The sequence below is a fragment of the Alligator mississippiensis genome, chromosome 5 (genome assembly GCF_030867095.1).
Source record: "Alligator mississippiensis isolate rAllMis1 chromosome 5, rAllMis1, whole genome shotgun sequence".
Lineage (NCBI taxonomy): Eukaryota > Metazoa > Chordata > Crocodylia > Alligatoridae > Alligator > Alligator mississippiensis.
In genome coordinates, this window is record NC_081828.1 from 93,687,022 (window position 1) to 93,704,933 (window position 17,912).

The 17,912-nt window shown below is 46.4% G+C and overlaps 1 protein-coding gene across 1 annotated transcript in view; it reads right to left on the reverse strand.

Annotated features, from left to right (window-relative positions):
- Positions 1–262: 262 nt before the first annotated feature.
- ABCA13 (ATP binding cassette subfamily A member 13) overlaps positions 263–17,912 on the reverse strand; it is a 370,934-nt gene continuing 353,284 nt past the window's right edge. The window contains 3 exon segments of the mRNA XM_059729347.1: positions 263–325; positions 1,888–2,024; positions 3,854–3,963. Coding sequence (XP_059585330.1) covers positions 263–325; positions 1,888–2,024; positions 3,854–3,963 — 310 coding nt within the window.

A 17,912-nucleotide genomic window follows, 5' to 3' on the forward strand; every position in this document is an offset into this window, starting at 1 on the left:
GGGATCATGCAAATCTTTGAATGGTGGTGATTCTTCATTCAAATAAGCATATTCACAGTCAAATACACTCAGCCAATAACAAGAGTTCGTTACTCAGAAGTACTGTTTTCCTGTTTGAAGCTTTTACTCATTCAGTCAATGAGCTGAATAATGCTAGCTGACTGAAGTGATTAATTGTTCACCATCAAGAATGAAGAATGAACAAGCTGGAGCAAATAGTTAATGAATAGTCTGCAGCATGAAATTTGTTTGCATAAACTGGTTAATCAATAGCTAAAGTACAAGTAGTTTCATGAATGATTTGCACATGTGGAAAGGTACTAAACTTAAACCAAACATCAGAACACAGTTAATATATTGGCCAGTTTTGCTTCTTACTATTTTCATAACACATAATGAGAAGTTATACACGGACAAGTTCTAGCACATCAATAGCACCCAGGAATTTCATCACCACCCCTGTATTATACTCCTGTCAATCTGTATGTTTCTAAAGTGCTCCCACTGTGACATGTAGATTGCAAATGCCAACAAACTGCATACCTGATTCAAAGAAAAAAATGCCAACCATCTGAGCTAAAGAAAAATCTCCTTTAGTTACAAGGCAATTATGCTTTACTACAGACACTAGATCAGCTCTACATAAGCCTTATACCAGGGGCGAGCAAGATATGGCCTGCCACGCCATTCTATCTGGCCAATGGGGCCCCTAAAAATTTTAGAAAATTAATATTAATCTTCTCCTGGCTGCCTATCAGAAGATCACAGGAGCCATGGGCAGTAGGACTCAGGAGAAGCTGGCAGTACCCAGCTGCAAGTCTGACCTGGCCCTGCCCCACCCCCATCCCCTGGAACCTGAAGCCTCTGCCTGCCACCGCTTTCACTACTTCCCTGCATGCCCACCCGCTGGCTCCAGCACTACATGGCCCCCAGCTGCATCACTGGACCAGGGGAGGTAGGGGGAGAGAGAAAAAAGATCAATGAGGGAACAGAAAGTGTATATGTGTGCATGTGCAATGAGGGAGGTAGAGCGAGAGAGAGAGAGAGTGCAGCACAGTGGGCATGTGTGTGTGTGTGTGTGTGTGTGTGTGTGCGCGCGCATGCGCGCGCGCGCTCGCTCATAGGGTGAGTCCCGCACTCATGCCCCATCATACACATGCACCCACACCCCCCTTGCACTGCCACAATACACAGAGACCCCCACACCCACACACCCCATCCACCCTCTCCCCCACACACAACCCCCCACAAACTCCATACCCACCCACACCCCACATATCCACACACACACCCATATGCTCCCTCATTCCACACCCACACCTATCCATCCCCACAGTGGCCACCAATACTCATCATACTCACCCACACTCTCCCCCACACCTCACAAACCCACACACCCACAGCCCCCACAAACCTATACCCAACCCCACACAATACATGAGAGTAAGATTTCATTTTAAGATATTATGCAATCACCTCTATGTGCACTACACAAACACATACAAATCAAGACAAAAATATTTTTTGAAATCAAATTAATGAACATTGTAGATGTTCATTTTTTAGAATATAATTTGGTATTTTTCTGGTTCTGAGATGACAAAATCCCTTGCTGAAAGGACTACTTCTAGGGGCAAGGGGAGGACTTCTGGTGGCAAAGTTTGGGGATTTGGGGGCGGGACTTCTGGTCCCAAGATGGTGACCAGGGGGCAGGGCACCTATCAAGAGGTGGGGCTGGTAGCCCTCAACAGCTTGCCAAAACTCTCTAAGGGGCCCTCTGCCTGAAATAACTTCCTGCCCCTGTCTTATACAGTAGTCTTCTATTGTATAATTAAAATAGCACAGCACATTCCAAAACAGAAAGTCAACCCAGTGAAGGAACAATACCTGTTCTAAAGAGGTTTGGCTAATGGAGTAGTGTTTGATCTGGAACAAAAGTTTGTGGTTTTCCAGGACTTTGAAGAGCTCTGCTAAATAGCCCCATCTGCGTGGGACATGATACTCCAGCAGATTAAGATGCTGTCCTTAAAAAATAAACATCCATAAATATTATTGACTATTCTTGTAGCAATATATGTGATATGTGCTCTGTAATATAATCCACATGGCCCAAGATAGGGGGAAGGTAGACAGTTTTCTGCAAAAATTGGCATCATAAACAAGTCTACAGTTAACAGCAAATACTGATATATACTTTCTCCCCAAACTTGATTCTTTGTTTCCCAATTTAGGGATGCTCAAGCTCACCATACTGAATCCTTCTTGCCAAAGAGCTTTCAGTTACAGCACCGCCCACCACTCCCATGTCGACATAACAGAATCCAAATGAAAAGTTATGATGTCATTGCTGTCATGTCAAAAAGGCTAGGTACAGACATTCAAAAGCCCAAGGCGGATTCAAACCAACTTATGTGGGTTTCTCTAAGTGGGCTATGTTAGCTTGGGAATGAACAGAACACAAGTTCACCCATTCATGTGAAGGGTACATAGGCTGCCTGCACTGAGCAAGGCCAACAGCTTGGGGGTACTCCTGCACACCTCCCAGCATGCCAGAGACTGCTGAGGGCAACTGAATGCAGCTGAGTGGCAAGTCATCCCTGATTGGTTTTCAGGCACATGCCTCACCTCACTGCCTGTTATCTGTCAGGCAGCTGTCAGCTGCAGGCAGCCAGCAAAGGAAGGTGTGCTCATTCTTGCTCACAGCAGCATGGGCATCCTTGGGCTTTGTCCAGGGTCGGGGCAGAGGAGTCTGCCCAACAGCAGGACAGAGGCAGGGGGAAGTGGGACTTGCAAGCTGTTGGGGGAGATGGTGCCAGCAGCACACCTACATTCCTGGCCAGGTCAGGGGAGCACAGGTTGTCCCTCCCTGTCCCAAACTCTGGGACAGTGTGCTGGAGCTGCTCCAGGAAGGGTTCAGAGGATATCTCCAACCTGGAGCTAGCACCAAGTTCCCAGCTGAAGTCCTTTCCCCTGTAGCTACAAAAGCATGCCTCCTCCCCCTCAACCTGCTGCCACTGCCTGTTGCAAGCTAAAGCCCTGAGGGACCCAATCTTTCCTTCTGTGGAGTGCACCGCTCCCCTGCCCCCTGTCCCCCAGCCTATGGACACTGTATAAAGATAAAAAATACAGAGCTACAGATGCACACTCCCCCACCACATCCTGCCTGCAGCTAACAGCTTGGAGCAGCTGAGCAGGAGCCAAGTTCCAGTGCGCTTCCATGCAAGTGGGGAATGGGAGGCTAGAAAGGTGCCTGGGATGCTGGCAGACTGTGACCTAACTTGAGTTGAGAGGGGATCTGGTACAGAAGTTTGATAGAGTGGTATAACCTAAACAAATTAGGTCTGAAAGCAAATCCACCCAGGTCTTTCTTAGACTTGGTTCTGCCGTTTTTAAGCCAGTCTGTGGGCACCAAACTTCTGTTCTGTTACAGGTTTAGACCAGTTTCGGATCACTTAAAGAAGTTTGTGTGTAATATCTGTACTTGGCCAATTTCATTGCCTCACCCAAAGCCCAGTGAAATCACAGGAAAGAATGTCACTGATATCACTGGATCAAGCATCAGGTTCATGCATACGTATTAGAAACTTGAACAAAAGCACAAAGGAGATTGAGGATCACAAACCAGTCACACTACTGAGGCTGCCAAAACAGCCATGAAACTGAAGGTTACAATTTAATATCGTACAAATCAATTAAAACAAATAGAATAAAATAAAATAAATAGTTTCTCAAGAAAAATTGAGAAGCTGTCTAATTTATGAAAACTAACATTTTATGAGCCTGTACTTGATTCTGCCACCAAGACAACTGGTCTGAACTACTATTCCAGTTAATGCACTACAGCATTTGTGACTTACCTTAAATTGTGTTCCTGGAAAATGTAGCTGCAGACAGTCCAAGATAGCATTCTGATAACTTGTTTCTTTGTTAAGGCAAACTTTGATCGAATATCCATCTCCAAACCTGAGAGTTGGGAAGAAACCCATATTTAAATACCATAAATTGGGAAGATTCAGAGTTAAATTTATTTTTTTTAATGTCAAGCAACAGCATGGATGCCTATTGTGATTTTAATGTTATAATAACTTAAAATACATATTAATTTGAACAAAGAAGTTTTTTTTCTGGTTCCATAAATTGTCAGTGAAGTAAAATCTCTGCTGTACTTAAAAGAGAATTTATCTGCGTGGCTGTATTGCTTTGAGCTGCTGAAACTCTAAAGATGACGGTCTCACCATTGTTAGTGACACCAAATGCAGAAAGGAATCTATTAAAGCTCATTTTCTTGGTAGGAGCAATAAAATATATTGTTATAACATAGAATTTATATCACATTTGCTGAGACCTTTTCATAGAATAGCACACAAGTTTAACAAACGTGAGTATTATCTGTATTTCACAGAGGTAGGGAGCAAGGCACCTGAGTTGTTAAGCTATTTGTCAAACGTCACACTTAGTAAGAGCAATTAGGAATATCCTAAATCTCCTGCTTTAGCTAACACTGCCAAGCTCTTAGACCAACATAGACCAACCTAAAGATTTTTTTTTAATTTGAACTCTTCTGATAATTATGGAGCTTATCAAGTACTAAAGTACTGATTGTCAAGTATAGCCAAGTACTGAAACTCTTAGCTAAAGCATTAATTTTTTATTAACTGTTTTCTTTCTGAGTATATCATGCAGTGTTAAATTTATTCCCCAAATGCTAGAATGGCACTTATCTTATCTTGCATGTTATGGTAAGTTACTTTTGTGATACCATACACTTGCAGGTTTATGGACAAGTGCTTTTCTTGGCCTGCTCTAGAATAATGTGCACAATCTAGATTTAAACCTCTCAAACTTTTCCTAGTATTTGGTAATAAAGCAACATGCAGTATGCAGCATGTTACATAAACAGAAATCTTTTTTCTTCCCCACTTTAGGATATCTGTTCACACAGAGATCCTAATTCAGCAATGTTCCTCCTACACCCAAGATATTCTTTCACAAGCAAATCAGTCTTCCCTCTGCCTTATATAAATAGCTTGCTCAAGTGAAACAGCCTGAACCCACACTATCATGTTTAGTCTCTTATATCAATTATCTCTTATATCAAGGTGGGGCGTTTCAGCTAAATGCTGCTGAAACAGTAAGAGTAGACTGTGTTATTTGTTCTGGACCACAGAACATCAGAACTCTCCCTTTGCACATTACACGTGTTTAAGTTTCTAAGGGGTCTGACAGATCTTGCTGTTTTAACTAGCAAACAAAAATAAAATGTCCAAACTCTGTCAGTATCACCCATTACTGTACAGTACTGGTGTAATTTGACCTTCTCAGGCAGTCTCCCATATAACATAGATAATTGCAAGGCTTCTTCAGTCGAATGCCTGTTTTTGCTGTGGCCTAGAGATGGGAAAGTTTCCTATCTTCAAACAGTCACCCGAAGGCATAATTCTATTTCACCTACAAAACAACCAAAGTACAGTTTGCAGCCAAACTGAGTTACCCAACTGAAGGGCAGGAATGCTTCTACTATGCCCTGTGGCAGCATAAACATTCTCATTATAGGATAGGGAAATGCCTGCAAGGTGATCCCCTATAACAAGAGACATTTATGCATCGAGCGGCAGTAAGAGAATTGCTTCCATACAGCAGTAAGGTAACATGGAGTTTGTTGCAAGCTGTACTTTGGTTCTCCATTAAGTGGAACAGAATTCTGCTCTGAGCTTATGGTCCATAACTCATGGACATAACTAGAGTAAATCATTCATATGATAAAAGCACTGGGAGACAGAGCGGTGTAACAGTGTATTATCTCTCTCTCTCTCAGCAAATAGTGTGAGAAATGGGGCTACTAGAGCACAAGCCTTCCATGACCCAGGAGTTGGGGATCCAGATCTTAGTTGAAGCAACACAATTCACACCTTGAGAATCCCCCACATTCCCCATCCATACTGTTCTGATCCAACAATAGCTGCAAGATTAATGTATTCAGGGCCAAATTCTCAGCTGGTTTAAACTGTGTGGGTCCCAGTGATTTAAATATCAGTAGCTGAGGATCCAGCCCATTACTTCCAAAGTTTATTTTAGATCCTCAGAGAAAATTAAAGAAAAGCTAAGTATTGTTTCCATGTGTTTTATCAGACTGAGGAAGAGTGTTGTTTGAATTTTTGGTTTAAAAAAAATACAATTCAAAGCTGAGTTTCTGCACCTTAAAATATGAGTATGGTAGTTTTTATTTAAATAGATATACAGTACCCAAAAGTATGTTAAAACTAAATTATAGGTGGTTGTGTTTTCTTTCTTTCTTTTTCATTGTGTTTGGAACCACCACTGAACAATGCTAAATGAAGAAGGGAAACCAAAATATGCTGTCAATTACTTTTTACCCCACTATTTTTAATGTACAAATACTACAAATTATGTGCTGCTGATTTCCAAATAGCCTTTGAGCAATGCAAAATGACAGATGAGCAGTGTTGTCAAAGGAAAGTGATCCAGCAAACGTAGAATCCAGAGCAGTGTCTGGCTGGTTTAACTTGTAACAACTTACTAGCAGATCTCAGACCCTTCATTAAATCTTTTAAATGTATGACATCATCCCTGCAGAAATACATGTGCCAATAAAGATGATGTTATAAAGACAGATAGTCTTAACATGGATGTTCAGTTTAGATGAAAACCAATGTCTAACAACATTTTACAAGAGATCATATTGATGCTGATCAGTTTTCTGGTATCTGTATCCAGCCCATTTGAAAAATGCTGGCTTATGGAGATGTCCAGCCATTTCATAAAATGAAAATATAGCATGCCATGAAGATTTCAAAGAAAATAAATCAAAATTCTGATTAACAAAGACAGAGAAGTCTGTTGGCTTTGGATGGCATAACCAGTAACCTGGATCCAAATAATAAAAAGGAAATGTTTGGGGTAATCTTTTATCCCTTAATTATTTGTCTTATTACAGAAGCTTTCCATACAGGATAAGCTGATCAACCACAAACATTTCCTGCTGCGGCAAATCAGCCAGCCAGCTGCTTTCTGTAGCCAACCGAGGCTATGGAAATAGAGGTGACCATTTTTAGCAGTCTTTTCCTCTCTAATTCATCTGATATGATTAATTCAGAAACCCAAAGTAGAATTACACAGAAAACCACATTCTGGTTTGATTACCACTAGTAGGATCAAATCCTTCATGCTTGATAGTTCAAGACCCAAGGAGAAAAACATCTTCATTAAAACAGCTTAAGTTGAGTCAATACACCTGTTCACTAGCCATCTGTTGTGAAAGAATCACCAACTCTCTGGAGCCATTCAAAAAAGATGCTTTCACTGCTATATGTGCACCATCATGCCACTTTAATGGTGCCTGCAAATTTTTTAAATTTATCTTTTTTTCCTGCAAGGCTAATAATTCAGTTTAGTCACTGACCAAAGCCCATGGGACTACTTATGGAGTAGAGTTACTTATCAGCCAGCAGGTGCTTACTTAATAGAAAAAAATGGTGCCACAGTGTCACAGAGCACTGAGGTGCCCTGCTCCTGAAGAGGGGAAACTGCTAGGGAGGGAGCCCTAGCAGTGACTAAGGAGCCCAGCTGTGGGTTGCCGGGGCAACCAAAGAAGGTCAGCTGACCAGAGGGGGCAGGGCCTGGCTCCCTTATAAACCCTAGGGGCTGGGGCCAGAGGCAGTTTCCTGCCAGCAGCCCAAGAGGAAGGAACTCTCTCAGGGAAGAAGGGGGAGGCCTGACTACAGGAGCAGTGTTTTGACACTGATGAGGGAAGGAGTGGTTCCTGGTAGGCCGGACTGATGTTTTAGTCGGGCGGCTTTAATTTATGTTACAGCCCGGGGGCTTGTGTTTTGTTGTTGTTACAAGACCGGTGGTTTGGGTGAGGCTATTAGGGGTTGGAGGAGGCCTCATAGGGGACTCACAGTGGAGTGTGAGGACCCCAGCGCCAGTGAGGGCGCAGCATTCGGAATGCATAGACCCCAGCCCCAGAGAAGGGGCAGTTGAGGAGCCCGAGAGGGGGCAGTTTCCAGAGAGCCCCAGAGAGGGGGCAGCCTTACGGAGGAGCCCCAGTGTGGGCACAGTGAGCCCCAAGAGAGGGCCGCATTATTGAGAAGCTCCAGTGTAGGCACAGTGAGCCCCAGGAGAGGGCCGCATTATTGAGAAGCTCCAGTGTGGGCACAGTGAGCCCCAGAGAGGGGGAAGCATTATTGAGGAAGCCCAAGTCTGGGCATGGTGAGCCCCAGAGAGGGGGCAGCCTTACTGAGAAGACCCAGTGTGGGCACGGAGAGCCCCAGGAGAGGGCAGCATTATTGAGGAGCCCCAGTGTGGGCACAGAGAACCCCAGGAGAGGAGAGCATTATTGAGGAGCCCCAGTGTGAGTGTGGTGAGTCCAGAGAAGGCGTAGCATCACTGAGAAGGCCCCAGAGAGTGGGCAGCATAAGGCCCTGGAGAAGAGGGCACAGAGTGAGATAGGGCCAGGGAGAGTCCTAGCACCGGAGGGAGCGTGGATCAAAGGAAGGAAGGCCCAGAGAGAATAAGAAGAGGCCAGATAGTGATAGCTGAGACAATGGTTCTTCCATCGGCGAGGCATGGACTGCGGTGTAGGGGAGGAAATGGAGCCACAGATAGCAGCAGGGCAGTACAAGGGCAGCCTCCTGCTAATTAACACCAATTAATCAATTATCAACAAGGCATGGCAGGTGAGGAGGCGGGTGGTTGCCCCAGGAACAGGTGTGTGGGCCACATTAAAGTCGGCCCAGAGCGGATACCTGTTACACACAGCAACAAGTTTATGAACTAGCTCAAGTGATAACAGTGCAGCTGGTGCTACAAAACTCACTTGTATGGAGCTCTGTGCTGCTGGATCTATACTGCTATCAATACCTGAGCTAGCTTGATGAAAGCTAGCCTGGGAACCTGAAAACAGGTCGCAATCACACCTATCGTGCAATACAGATATACCCTAAATGATGGGATATGCTTCTGTCCTGCTCTACACTCTTTTGTGCCATTCAGGCAGTTGAAAGAGAATGGAGACAGAATGCGCTCCCCTAGCTGGGAGACCCCAGTGGATGCAGAGCCAGTAAAGCCAACTATCCTCCTCTGCAGAGCTTCTGATACAACTGCACGGGAGGGGAATGGGAGAGAGGGAGCATGAGAAGGCAGCGTGCTCTGGCTACCCATCACTGGGCAGATGATTGCTTGATCACCACTGACAGCTAGCAAAAAATTAGAGGGACCTCTGGGGCCTCTAAATCACTGCAGGGACAGGCAGAGTATTGCAAAGCAGCCAGCTCCCTGAGTCCCTAGCTATCCACCTCCTCCCAGCCCCCCCTCCCCCAGCAATATGATCTCAGCAGATCAAAGGACCTAGGTCTGTATCTGTATCTCTGAAGAACAGGCAGACCAAGTAATCATGCAGATATCCCTGGCTAATCAAAACACACTTCCTGGGGAACACTACTCTCGCATCTTGTCATCTATGCCTAGAAATATGCATCATTAAATTATCATTACCTGAAAGTTTGCTTGCAGAAAAAAATAATGATGTGCACACTTTATCTTTATGTAGAGAACTAGCCTGATTGATCACACTTATTGCTTCATGTAATATCAACAGATTACCCAGAAGTTACATTAATAGACAATAACATCAAAAAAGTATTGGCATTTAATGTCTGGAAGGGAGAAACTGCAGCACATCCTTTAGAACATCTGTCATAATTCATGGACAGGAAATCTCTCACTACTGAAATCTTGAACTATTTGCTTCAGTTTGTATTAATTTCCATTCAGTAAACATGATTGTGCTTTTCCAAGCAAGGTTGACTTCCTTTATGTAAGCTGGCCCACTGACTTGAACAGCACTTGACACTTTAAGGAAGAGATACATTACCAAACCTTCCACTTGGAGCACATTATAAAAATAAAAATTGCCATTAAATAAAAGTGAATTTGAAAAAGGATAAAAAAAAAATTTGGGATAAAATTATCTATTTAAAAAGTCACACTTACAGGAGTGCAGTCATACTTTAATGTTGTGATCTCCAATTAAAATGGACATGGGAAGCAACAATTAGGATTGGGGGGGGGACCTTCTAAAAACTGATCTGCTAAAACAACAGCTTTCACTTAAAGAAATCCTGCTAATACCAAATTCAAAACTGCTAGTAGTTACTAAATGCCAGTTCCTTATGTGATTATCCAAAAGTGTCATGATCTTAGTGTTGCAGAACAAGAGCTTGATTAGAGTTAATAATTAAATTATAAAACAAAATCTGTCTCACATATGGCATTCTTTGGTTAGTTATTCTTAATTTGTAATTGTTCATTAATTTTACTAAGTAACAGTAGGAAGGTCAAAACAGACAGTACATCAGCAAATAACATACATATATTGTACTTAGAGATTCCCATACACATTTGTTTAAAGTTAGTCTCCTAAATCAGTTTTTAGGCACATAAGCAAGTGGTTTGGTTCTCTAATGTGCCATGTACCCACAAAATCTGAATGATTATTATATACACGCCAGCACACAGATGCACAAAACATGTTTGTGCATATATATCTACTGATAAACACATACACACACCAGGAACCTGCTTCTTCATTGTGTTAAATCCTGACTTACACTGAGAAGTGATGAGATTCATGCTCTGTAATTATAGGAGAGGTTGATAGCCCAGCATAGTCAGGTTACCTGGCTCATCCCATTTGAAGAACCTATTTTCAATTGCTTATTAACAGAGGTAAAATTGTTTAACTCTTATCAGCCTGAAATTTTGTGAAATTGCAAAGATATCAGTGTAATTTTTTTGAAACAACTCAAGCAGAATCTTGACTTGTACTTCATTCCAAATGTTTTAACCAGACTTCAGTGTTCTGGTTTGACTTCCCTTCCTCTCCATCTCATATTGCCCTGTGTTTTTTGTAATTGGCTGAAAGCATTTGTTTGTTCAGTTCAGTTTAGCTACTTGTTTTTCCTCCTGACTGACAGCTAGCCTGTGTTTGCTCTGCGCAGGACCCCAAAGCACAACTGCTGCTCTTTCCATTAGCAGCATTTGGAGAGAACTGTTCTGCTGTAAAAGATAACTGCCCTTGATTCCCTCCCCACCACCTTGAGCCCCATACCTCTGATGTTTCTACTGTTGCATCAGGCAATGATTAATTCACTTATCCCCCCTTCCCCCCAAGACAACTGCCACTTCTGCATCCCCATTTTGCATGTTCACAAAAAAGGACTGTAAGGACTGTTTCTCAGTCCCCAAAGAGAAAAAAGCAAAAACAAAATTCTGCTACTGCTGCCAGCAACTATGTTATCTCATTGTTCCTAAAGCCGCTGTATTTCATAGATTTCATAGACAGTAGGGCTGAAAGGGACCTCATGAAATCATCGGGTCCAGCCCCCTGCCCAAAGGGCAGGAAGTCATCTGGGGTCAGATGACCCTAGCAAGATAAGCATCCAGATGCAACTTGAATGTGTTCAGAGTAGGTGCTTGCAACGCTTCTAGGGGGGAGTCTGTTTCAGACTCTGAAGACTCGGACAGTAAAGAAGTTTTTCCTTATGTCCAGTCTAAAATGGTCTTCCAGCAGTTTGAAGCCGTTGGGCATCGTCTTCCCTAGGGCATCCCTGGTGAACAACCGTTCTCCCAGATCCTGCTGTACACCTGTAACAGGGGGCCTTCCCAGGGCCAGTTAGATGTTAGCCCACCCAACTGTTTCTGGGCTAACCACCCGCCTCTCTCACCTGCCACACATTGATAAAAAAATGATTAAGATGTTACAAAGGTGACAGGCTGCCCATTTAAGGCCCCGATGATGAGGGGTGATATCCCCAGCTCCAAACCTTTCCCTACACTGGTGCCCATGCCTCACAGATAGTATCCCAGGCAACTAACCTCACCTGTAACCTGTCTCTCTCTCAAACTGTGGTCCCCTCTCTGAGACCTTTGGCCCCCCCTTAAGCCCTCCGGCCAGTCGGGATCCTGAGCCTCTAGCTCTGAGCATCCCTTGTGGTGGGTCCCTGGCCCTTTTGACCCCCTTTGGGTCCTGGCCCCAGCATTGACCAGTTCGAGGGTCCATCCAGTCAGGTTTGAGCCACTTCCCTTCTCTCCCTCACAACTCCACTGGATCAAACTGAACCTCAGGCCTCTCAAGGATCTCCCAGGCCTGGGCTTTCCCCAGCCAGGATTATGTGGGGGCTGGAGGTTATCACGCACCCCTTGCCCACCTTTCACCAGGGAGGTCCACAGTCCTGGCATTTCCTGGGGCTGCTGTGCCACCACCAGTCCCACCAGGGGACTCCCTATTCTGGCAGGGTGAAGTTTTAGGTCATGTCCGACCTGGGGCCTCCTCCATCCCCATAGACCCATCTCATATATATCCAAGTTGTTCCTGGCCAAAGGAGTTCAGCAGGGAGATATTCTTTCCCTGCTGGCCAGTCTCAAACTGCTCCCCCTTAGCACAAAGAGCTGGGCATTAAATGGCCACCTTCATCAGGCACCAGCCATCTCCCTGGCCTAGCCCTTCAAGTGGCAGGCACCAACAGTGCCTTGAACATGGATGAAGGGATACTCATATATTAGGACAAAGGAAAACAAATAGTGATATGGTACATAAAGAAACTTGTCTTTGCCCCTGCTTATTTAACTCTATGTTTATTATAAACACTAAAATGTTTCCTGTCACATTTGGTTGACTCATCTTGTGTTGCTATTGTATTTAATTTGCTGGTTTGGGGAGGATTTTTGTAACTTGAATGTCTTCACAAATACTATGAAATACTTCTCCAAAATACTGTGAAAACAGACACAGGTTTTGCATCATATTTGTTTTTTGTTGTTCATGTTTCATCTTCCGAGAACAGTTCCATACGTAGAGTTTTCACAACTGCTTTCTCATTGGATCAGTGTCTGGTTTCAATGCAGAAACCTTGCAGTGGTGATTAGACTGCAGGCATAAGGTGTTCTCATGTATCCTAAGTGGGAATACTTAGATTTGGGACCACCTGTCCTATAACTATAAGCATCTCAATCCAGAGTAGAATTAATGCTGTGTGCAGGATGGCTATTTTGTTGTTTCAGGTTTTCTACAAGGACAGTCTATTGGCATATCGCTCCACTCCTGTCCTGCAGAGCAAGAGGGCTTCTTTTCACTTGGTCCCTACACTTTGGCCTGTCCAACCTGAGTGAGCCTACAAAGAGTAGCAATTTCTACCAGCAACATTTGGAGTCACCAGAGCATCCACACATCCCTGCCCTCCTCAGGGAAGGAGTAAAAAGCACAAAGGAAAAAAGAGTTTCTATCTTTTTTCCTTGGCAAGCTTTCAGGTTTAAAAACCCTCCATGAGCCTGAGGAAGCATCTGCAGTTGTGTGTGCTCTTCCTGGATGGAATGAATAGTAAAGAAGCCAGAGGCTTGTATACAGACAAGAAAGCCTTTCAGTGAAAATGTAAATTGAGGTATCAGAGGGTGAGAGACAGGCTGGGAGAGAGGGGATGTAACAGGTAAAAGTGGAGCGGTACCTCGGGAGTTGGATGTCAGACAGGTTATAGTGTGTCATAAATATATATATCCCCCTTCGACCCCGACCCCCTGCCCGTCTCTCACCCTCTGATGCCTCAAGTTACATATTCACTGACTGGCTTTCTAGCCTGCAGCCCAGCCTCTGGCTTCTTTACTATTCATTCCATCCAGGAAGAGCCCACACACCAGCTGCAGATGCTTCCTCAGCCTGACGAAGGCTTTTTAAACCCGAAAGCTTGCTAAGATATATTTTTCCAATGATTCAGTTGGTCTAATAAAAGATATCAGATTGACCCAAAGAATATTGTCTGTCTTGTGTGTGTTAAGTCAGAGCAGGATGAATGTAGGAGGGATGGTAGCCTGTAACAGAGGATTTTCCTGGTACTGGGTAGATCTTGGCCTGCTCACCTGTTTCTGGGCCAACCACCCGCCCCTCTTTCACCTGCCATACCTTGATGGAAAACTGATTCAGATGTTACCCAGGTGGGAGGCTGCCCATTTAGGCCCTTGATGTCTAGGGATGACATCCAGGCCACAGCTCTGTACCTCTCCTACACCACGGCCCATGCCTCGCAGATGGCTTTCCCCAGCCAGAACCATGCATGCGTGTGATGGCTGGAAGTTATCAAGCACCCCCTACCCACCTTTCACCAGGGAGGTTAGCAGTCTTAGCATTTCCTAGGGTTGCTGCACCACCAGCAGCCCACCAGGCCTCCCTGCCCTGGCAGGGGGCAGTTTTAGGTCATTCCCAGGACCTGGGGCCACAACCTTCCCCATAGCCCCAGCCCATACCTCCAAGATCATCCTGGCATGGGCGCTCAGCAGGGAGATGTTCTTCCCCTGCTGGCTGGTGAAAAACTAAACTGCCACCTCCATCTCTGAGAGTGGGGCACTAAATGGTTGTGAAAGCAACTAAAGAAAGGAAACAGGTATGGAGTGAGGATGTTGGCACTCACTCCATCTGCACATGGAGCTTGGGGAACCCAAGCAGCAGGAGTTTCACTTTCAGGAACACCAGCTGCTCCACCAAACCAGGATCCAAGCAGGTGTGGTGGGGTGTCACAACATCCGCAGCAATGCTGAACACCCTCTCACTTGAAACACTGGTTGGTGGACAGGACATGTGCTCCCAGGCAACTGTGGCCAGATCCTGCCACATCTGGCTGAGGGTTGCCCAACAGGGCAAGGGGTTGCATTGCAGTGGCTTGGCAAGATAGGCAGCCACCAAGGCCTCCTGGCTACCTGCCAGATGGTGGGATCTGGTGCCTCTGAACCCCAACATTGAAGCCATGTCCTTGGTCCACATTGGCAGCAGCTGTGGTGAAGGAGATAGGCTGGTGCTTGGAGTGGTGACACGGGAGAGTGGATCCCCCTCTTCCATGTCCCCCCACCTCTGCCCTTCTGCCTCCCTGACCCTGTTCACCAGCACCTCTGTCCAGTGATCAAGGGTTTTGCTGCTGCAGATGCTCCCCTTCACCCTCAGGTTCCACATGCCCACCAGCACATGGACCACACTGGACCACAATAGATCCAGCCATTTTTTTATGCCCTCCTTCAGCCGTTTCACCAGTGCCTGCACCTCTGGTGAAAGCAGCTTTCCCCAGCCAGGAACATCAATCCCCTGGAACTTCTCCATTTGATTCTCAAGCTCCTTCACTATGGGAATCACCTGGCTAAGGAGGTCATCACCAGTGCTGAGGCTCTTGGTGGCCTTGAGGAATGCCTTGAGGATCACCAAGATCTGGAAGGTGGTATCCCACTCAGTTTTGTTAAGGGGGCTGCTGATCCCAATCTCCCTGAGCAAGGCCATCACATGGACGGCCTTCTGTTGCTCAACCAGCTTTTCGAGCACCAGCTTTGTAAAGTTCCACAAAGTCACCACGTCCTGCATGATTTTGTGCTGCAGGATGCTCAGCTTTGCCAGTTTCTCCTGCAGCATCTTGCACCCCTTAATGTTCTGGTAGAAGTAGTCCACCACCTTCCTACATTTCAAAATGAGCTGGCTGGTCATGGCAGTGATGGCGCCATCACAGGGAGCCCTGTCCCCCTCCAAGGCCTCCCTGACTATGAGGTGGAACTTGTGTGCCACACAGTGGATGCCAACTTTGTTGGCATCATGGATCACCTTGACCATATTGGTCCCATTGTTGGTAACCATGGACCCACATATGAGCTCACCCAGCCCAACAAGCCACCCCAGCACCATGCAGTTCATGGCCATCATGATCCCCTTTGCTGTGTGGGACTCATCCGTCACCTCCACTTGAAAGCGAGTCCACTGACTGACTTGCACTAGTGCCCTGTGAGGAAGAGGTAGGCATGATCTCCACCCTGGCTGCTCCAGATGTCTGATGCGAAGTGTAAAGCTACCTGTGGCCCTGCCTTCCGCAGCTCCTCCCTCAAGTACTCCCTGCATGCCTCATATTGGAAGAGCACCACTGTCCTGCTAAAGGTGGTGAGTGCAGGCATTTGGTAGGATGGGGCCACGAGTGCCATGAACCACCTGAACCCTGGATGCTCAACTAAGAAGGGCTGGCCATCCAGAGCAAGCATCTCCCCAATGCTCTGGGTGATCTTGCTCACCCCTGCAATGTGCCCTGCTTTGTCTGCTGCTTTTTCCCACCGGTCCAGGGTGGCCTGCCTCTGCTGCATGGGGATGGGGGCTTTGCAGCAAGAGGGGAACTTCTTTTTGGGCATGCTTCCACTGGTGCCAGGCTTAGGAGGAGCAAGGGCAAGGGGGTGCTGCCTCCCGAAATGCAGCAGCATCTCCATGATGGTGAAGTGTTTCACCTCCTTGCCCTAGCTGATCTGCCTTCAGCAGTGCTGGCAGGTAGCATACCTGGGATCATGTGTCACCTAAAAATGAACCTACACTAAAGTACTTGCCCACTTCTGGGCTAAAGGTGGGGATCATGCCTTATCCCCCTCCTCCTCAGCAACAAGAAAAGCTGAGCCACCTGCCCCTACAACCTCCTTCGAGGTGCCTTCCAGAGAAGATCACCTGCCTCTGGGGGAACTTTGAGGGGTGTGGAACACAAACTCAGATTCCCCCTCCTTCCCCAGAATTTCCCTGGCTAAGGCACTGAGCTCCCCTGCTTCCAGATCCAGCTCCTCCTCTAGCACCAGGAGGCTCATGCTGGGAGCTGATATTGGGGTGGAGGAGACTGTCATGCTGGTGCTGGTGGCTATTTCTGATATTAGTGGAGGTGGTGCAGGTGCAGAGACCAGTACTGCTCCCACTGGCAGCAGAAGATTCATCGCTGCCAGAAAAGAGGGAGCATCTACTTTTTGGGGGGGAGAATAAATTTAAAGGCATGGATTGGATAGGGATAAGTAGAGGGATTCTAGGCAAGGGTAATTAGTAAGGTGTATCCAATCCTTTCCAAGAAGAGAGACTAGCAAGAGACTGACTAGGAAGCCAGTCACTGCAGCCAGTACCTTTGACAGCTCACAAAAGGCAGAGAAAGGCTTCACACAGAGCCTTATATGCTGTTTCTATGTCCCAGAGCACTGTGATTGGAAGGGAACTTAGGAAAAGATCACAGTCACTGGCCAGCTACAGATGTCAATGTCAGGGCAGTCTTCCCCCCCTTCCCCCCTCCTTCTTCTTAGTTTCTGTTTCCCCCCAAGACCGTCTTCCTAACAGCCAAATTGCCAAATCTTTTCTGAATTGATTCAGATGCTTTGAATCAGGGTTAACCTCAGGTAGCGGAGAGGAGATGGCTGAGTGAGGCCAAGGAGGGTCTCACCCCGCCCTGGCTCCTACATGTCCCAGCCCCCCAGGGAGCCACGTAACCAGAGCCTCATGAACAGGCCGCGCAAACAGGCACGTTTGTCTGCCTGGTGCTTGAGTTAGCATGGAGTTTGAGCAGGAGAGTGAGTGGGAGGGCCCGAAGCCCTGCCTGTGTGCCCTAGGGAAGGCAGAACCCCTTTTGGGGTCTCTGGTGCACCAGCTGGAGGAGCTCCAGGCCGCAATCCAGAGACTGTGCGCCATCAGGGAAGGTGAGCAGGAGATAGACTCCTACTGCCAGGCCCTTCTCCCCCTGGAGGCAGAGGGTAGACCAAGGTCTCCCTCCAGGACAAGGGAGGACTCTGGGACCTCCCATTCTGTCCTACCAAGGGGATGGACCAAGGTGGTCAAGGGCCGCAAGGCACACCGCACCAAGGTCCCCGCCCCGCTGGAACTTCACAACAGGTATGAGCCTCTTGCAGCCCCAGCAGAGCCTGCCAAGCTGCCTGATCCCATATGCAACACAGGCTCAACAGTAGATACCACCCCCGCTCTCCCTAAGACAAAACGCAAAGTGTTTGTCATGGGAGACTCCATCCTGATGGGGACTGAGGGGGACAATCTGCCACCCTGACCCCTTAGCCCAGGAAGTCTGCTGCTT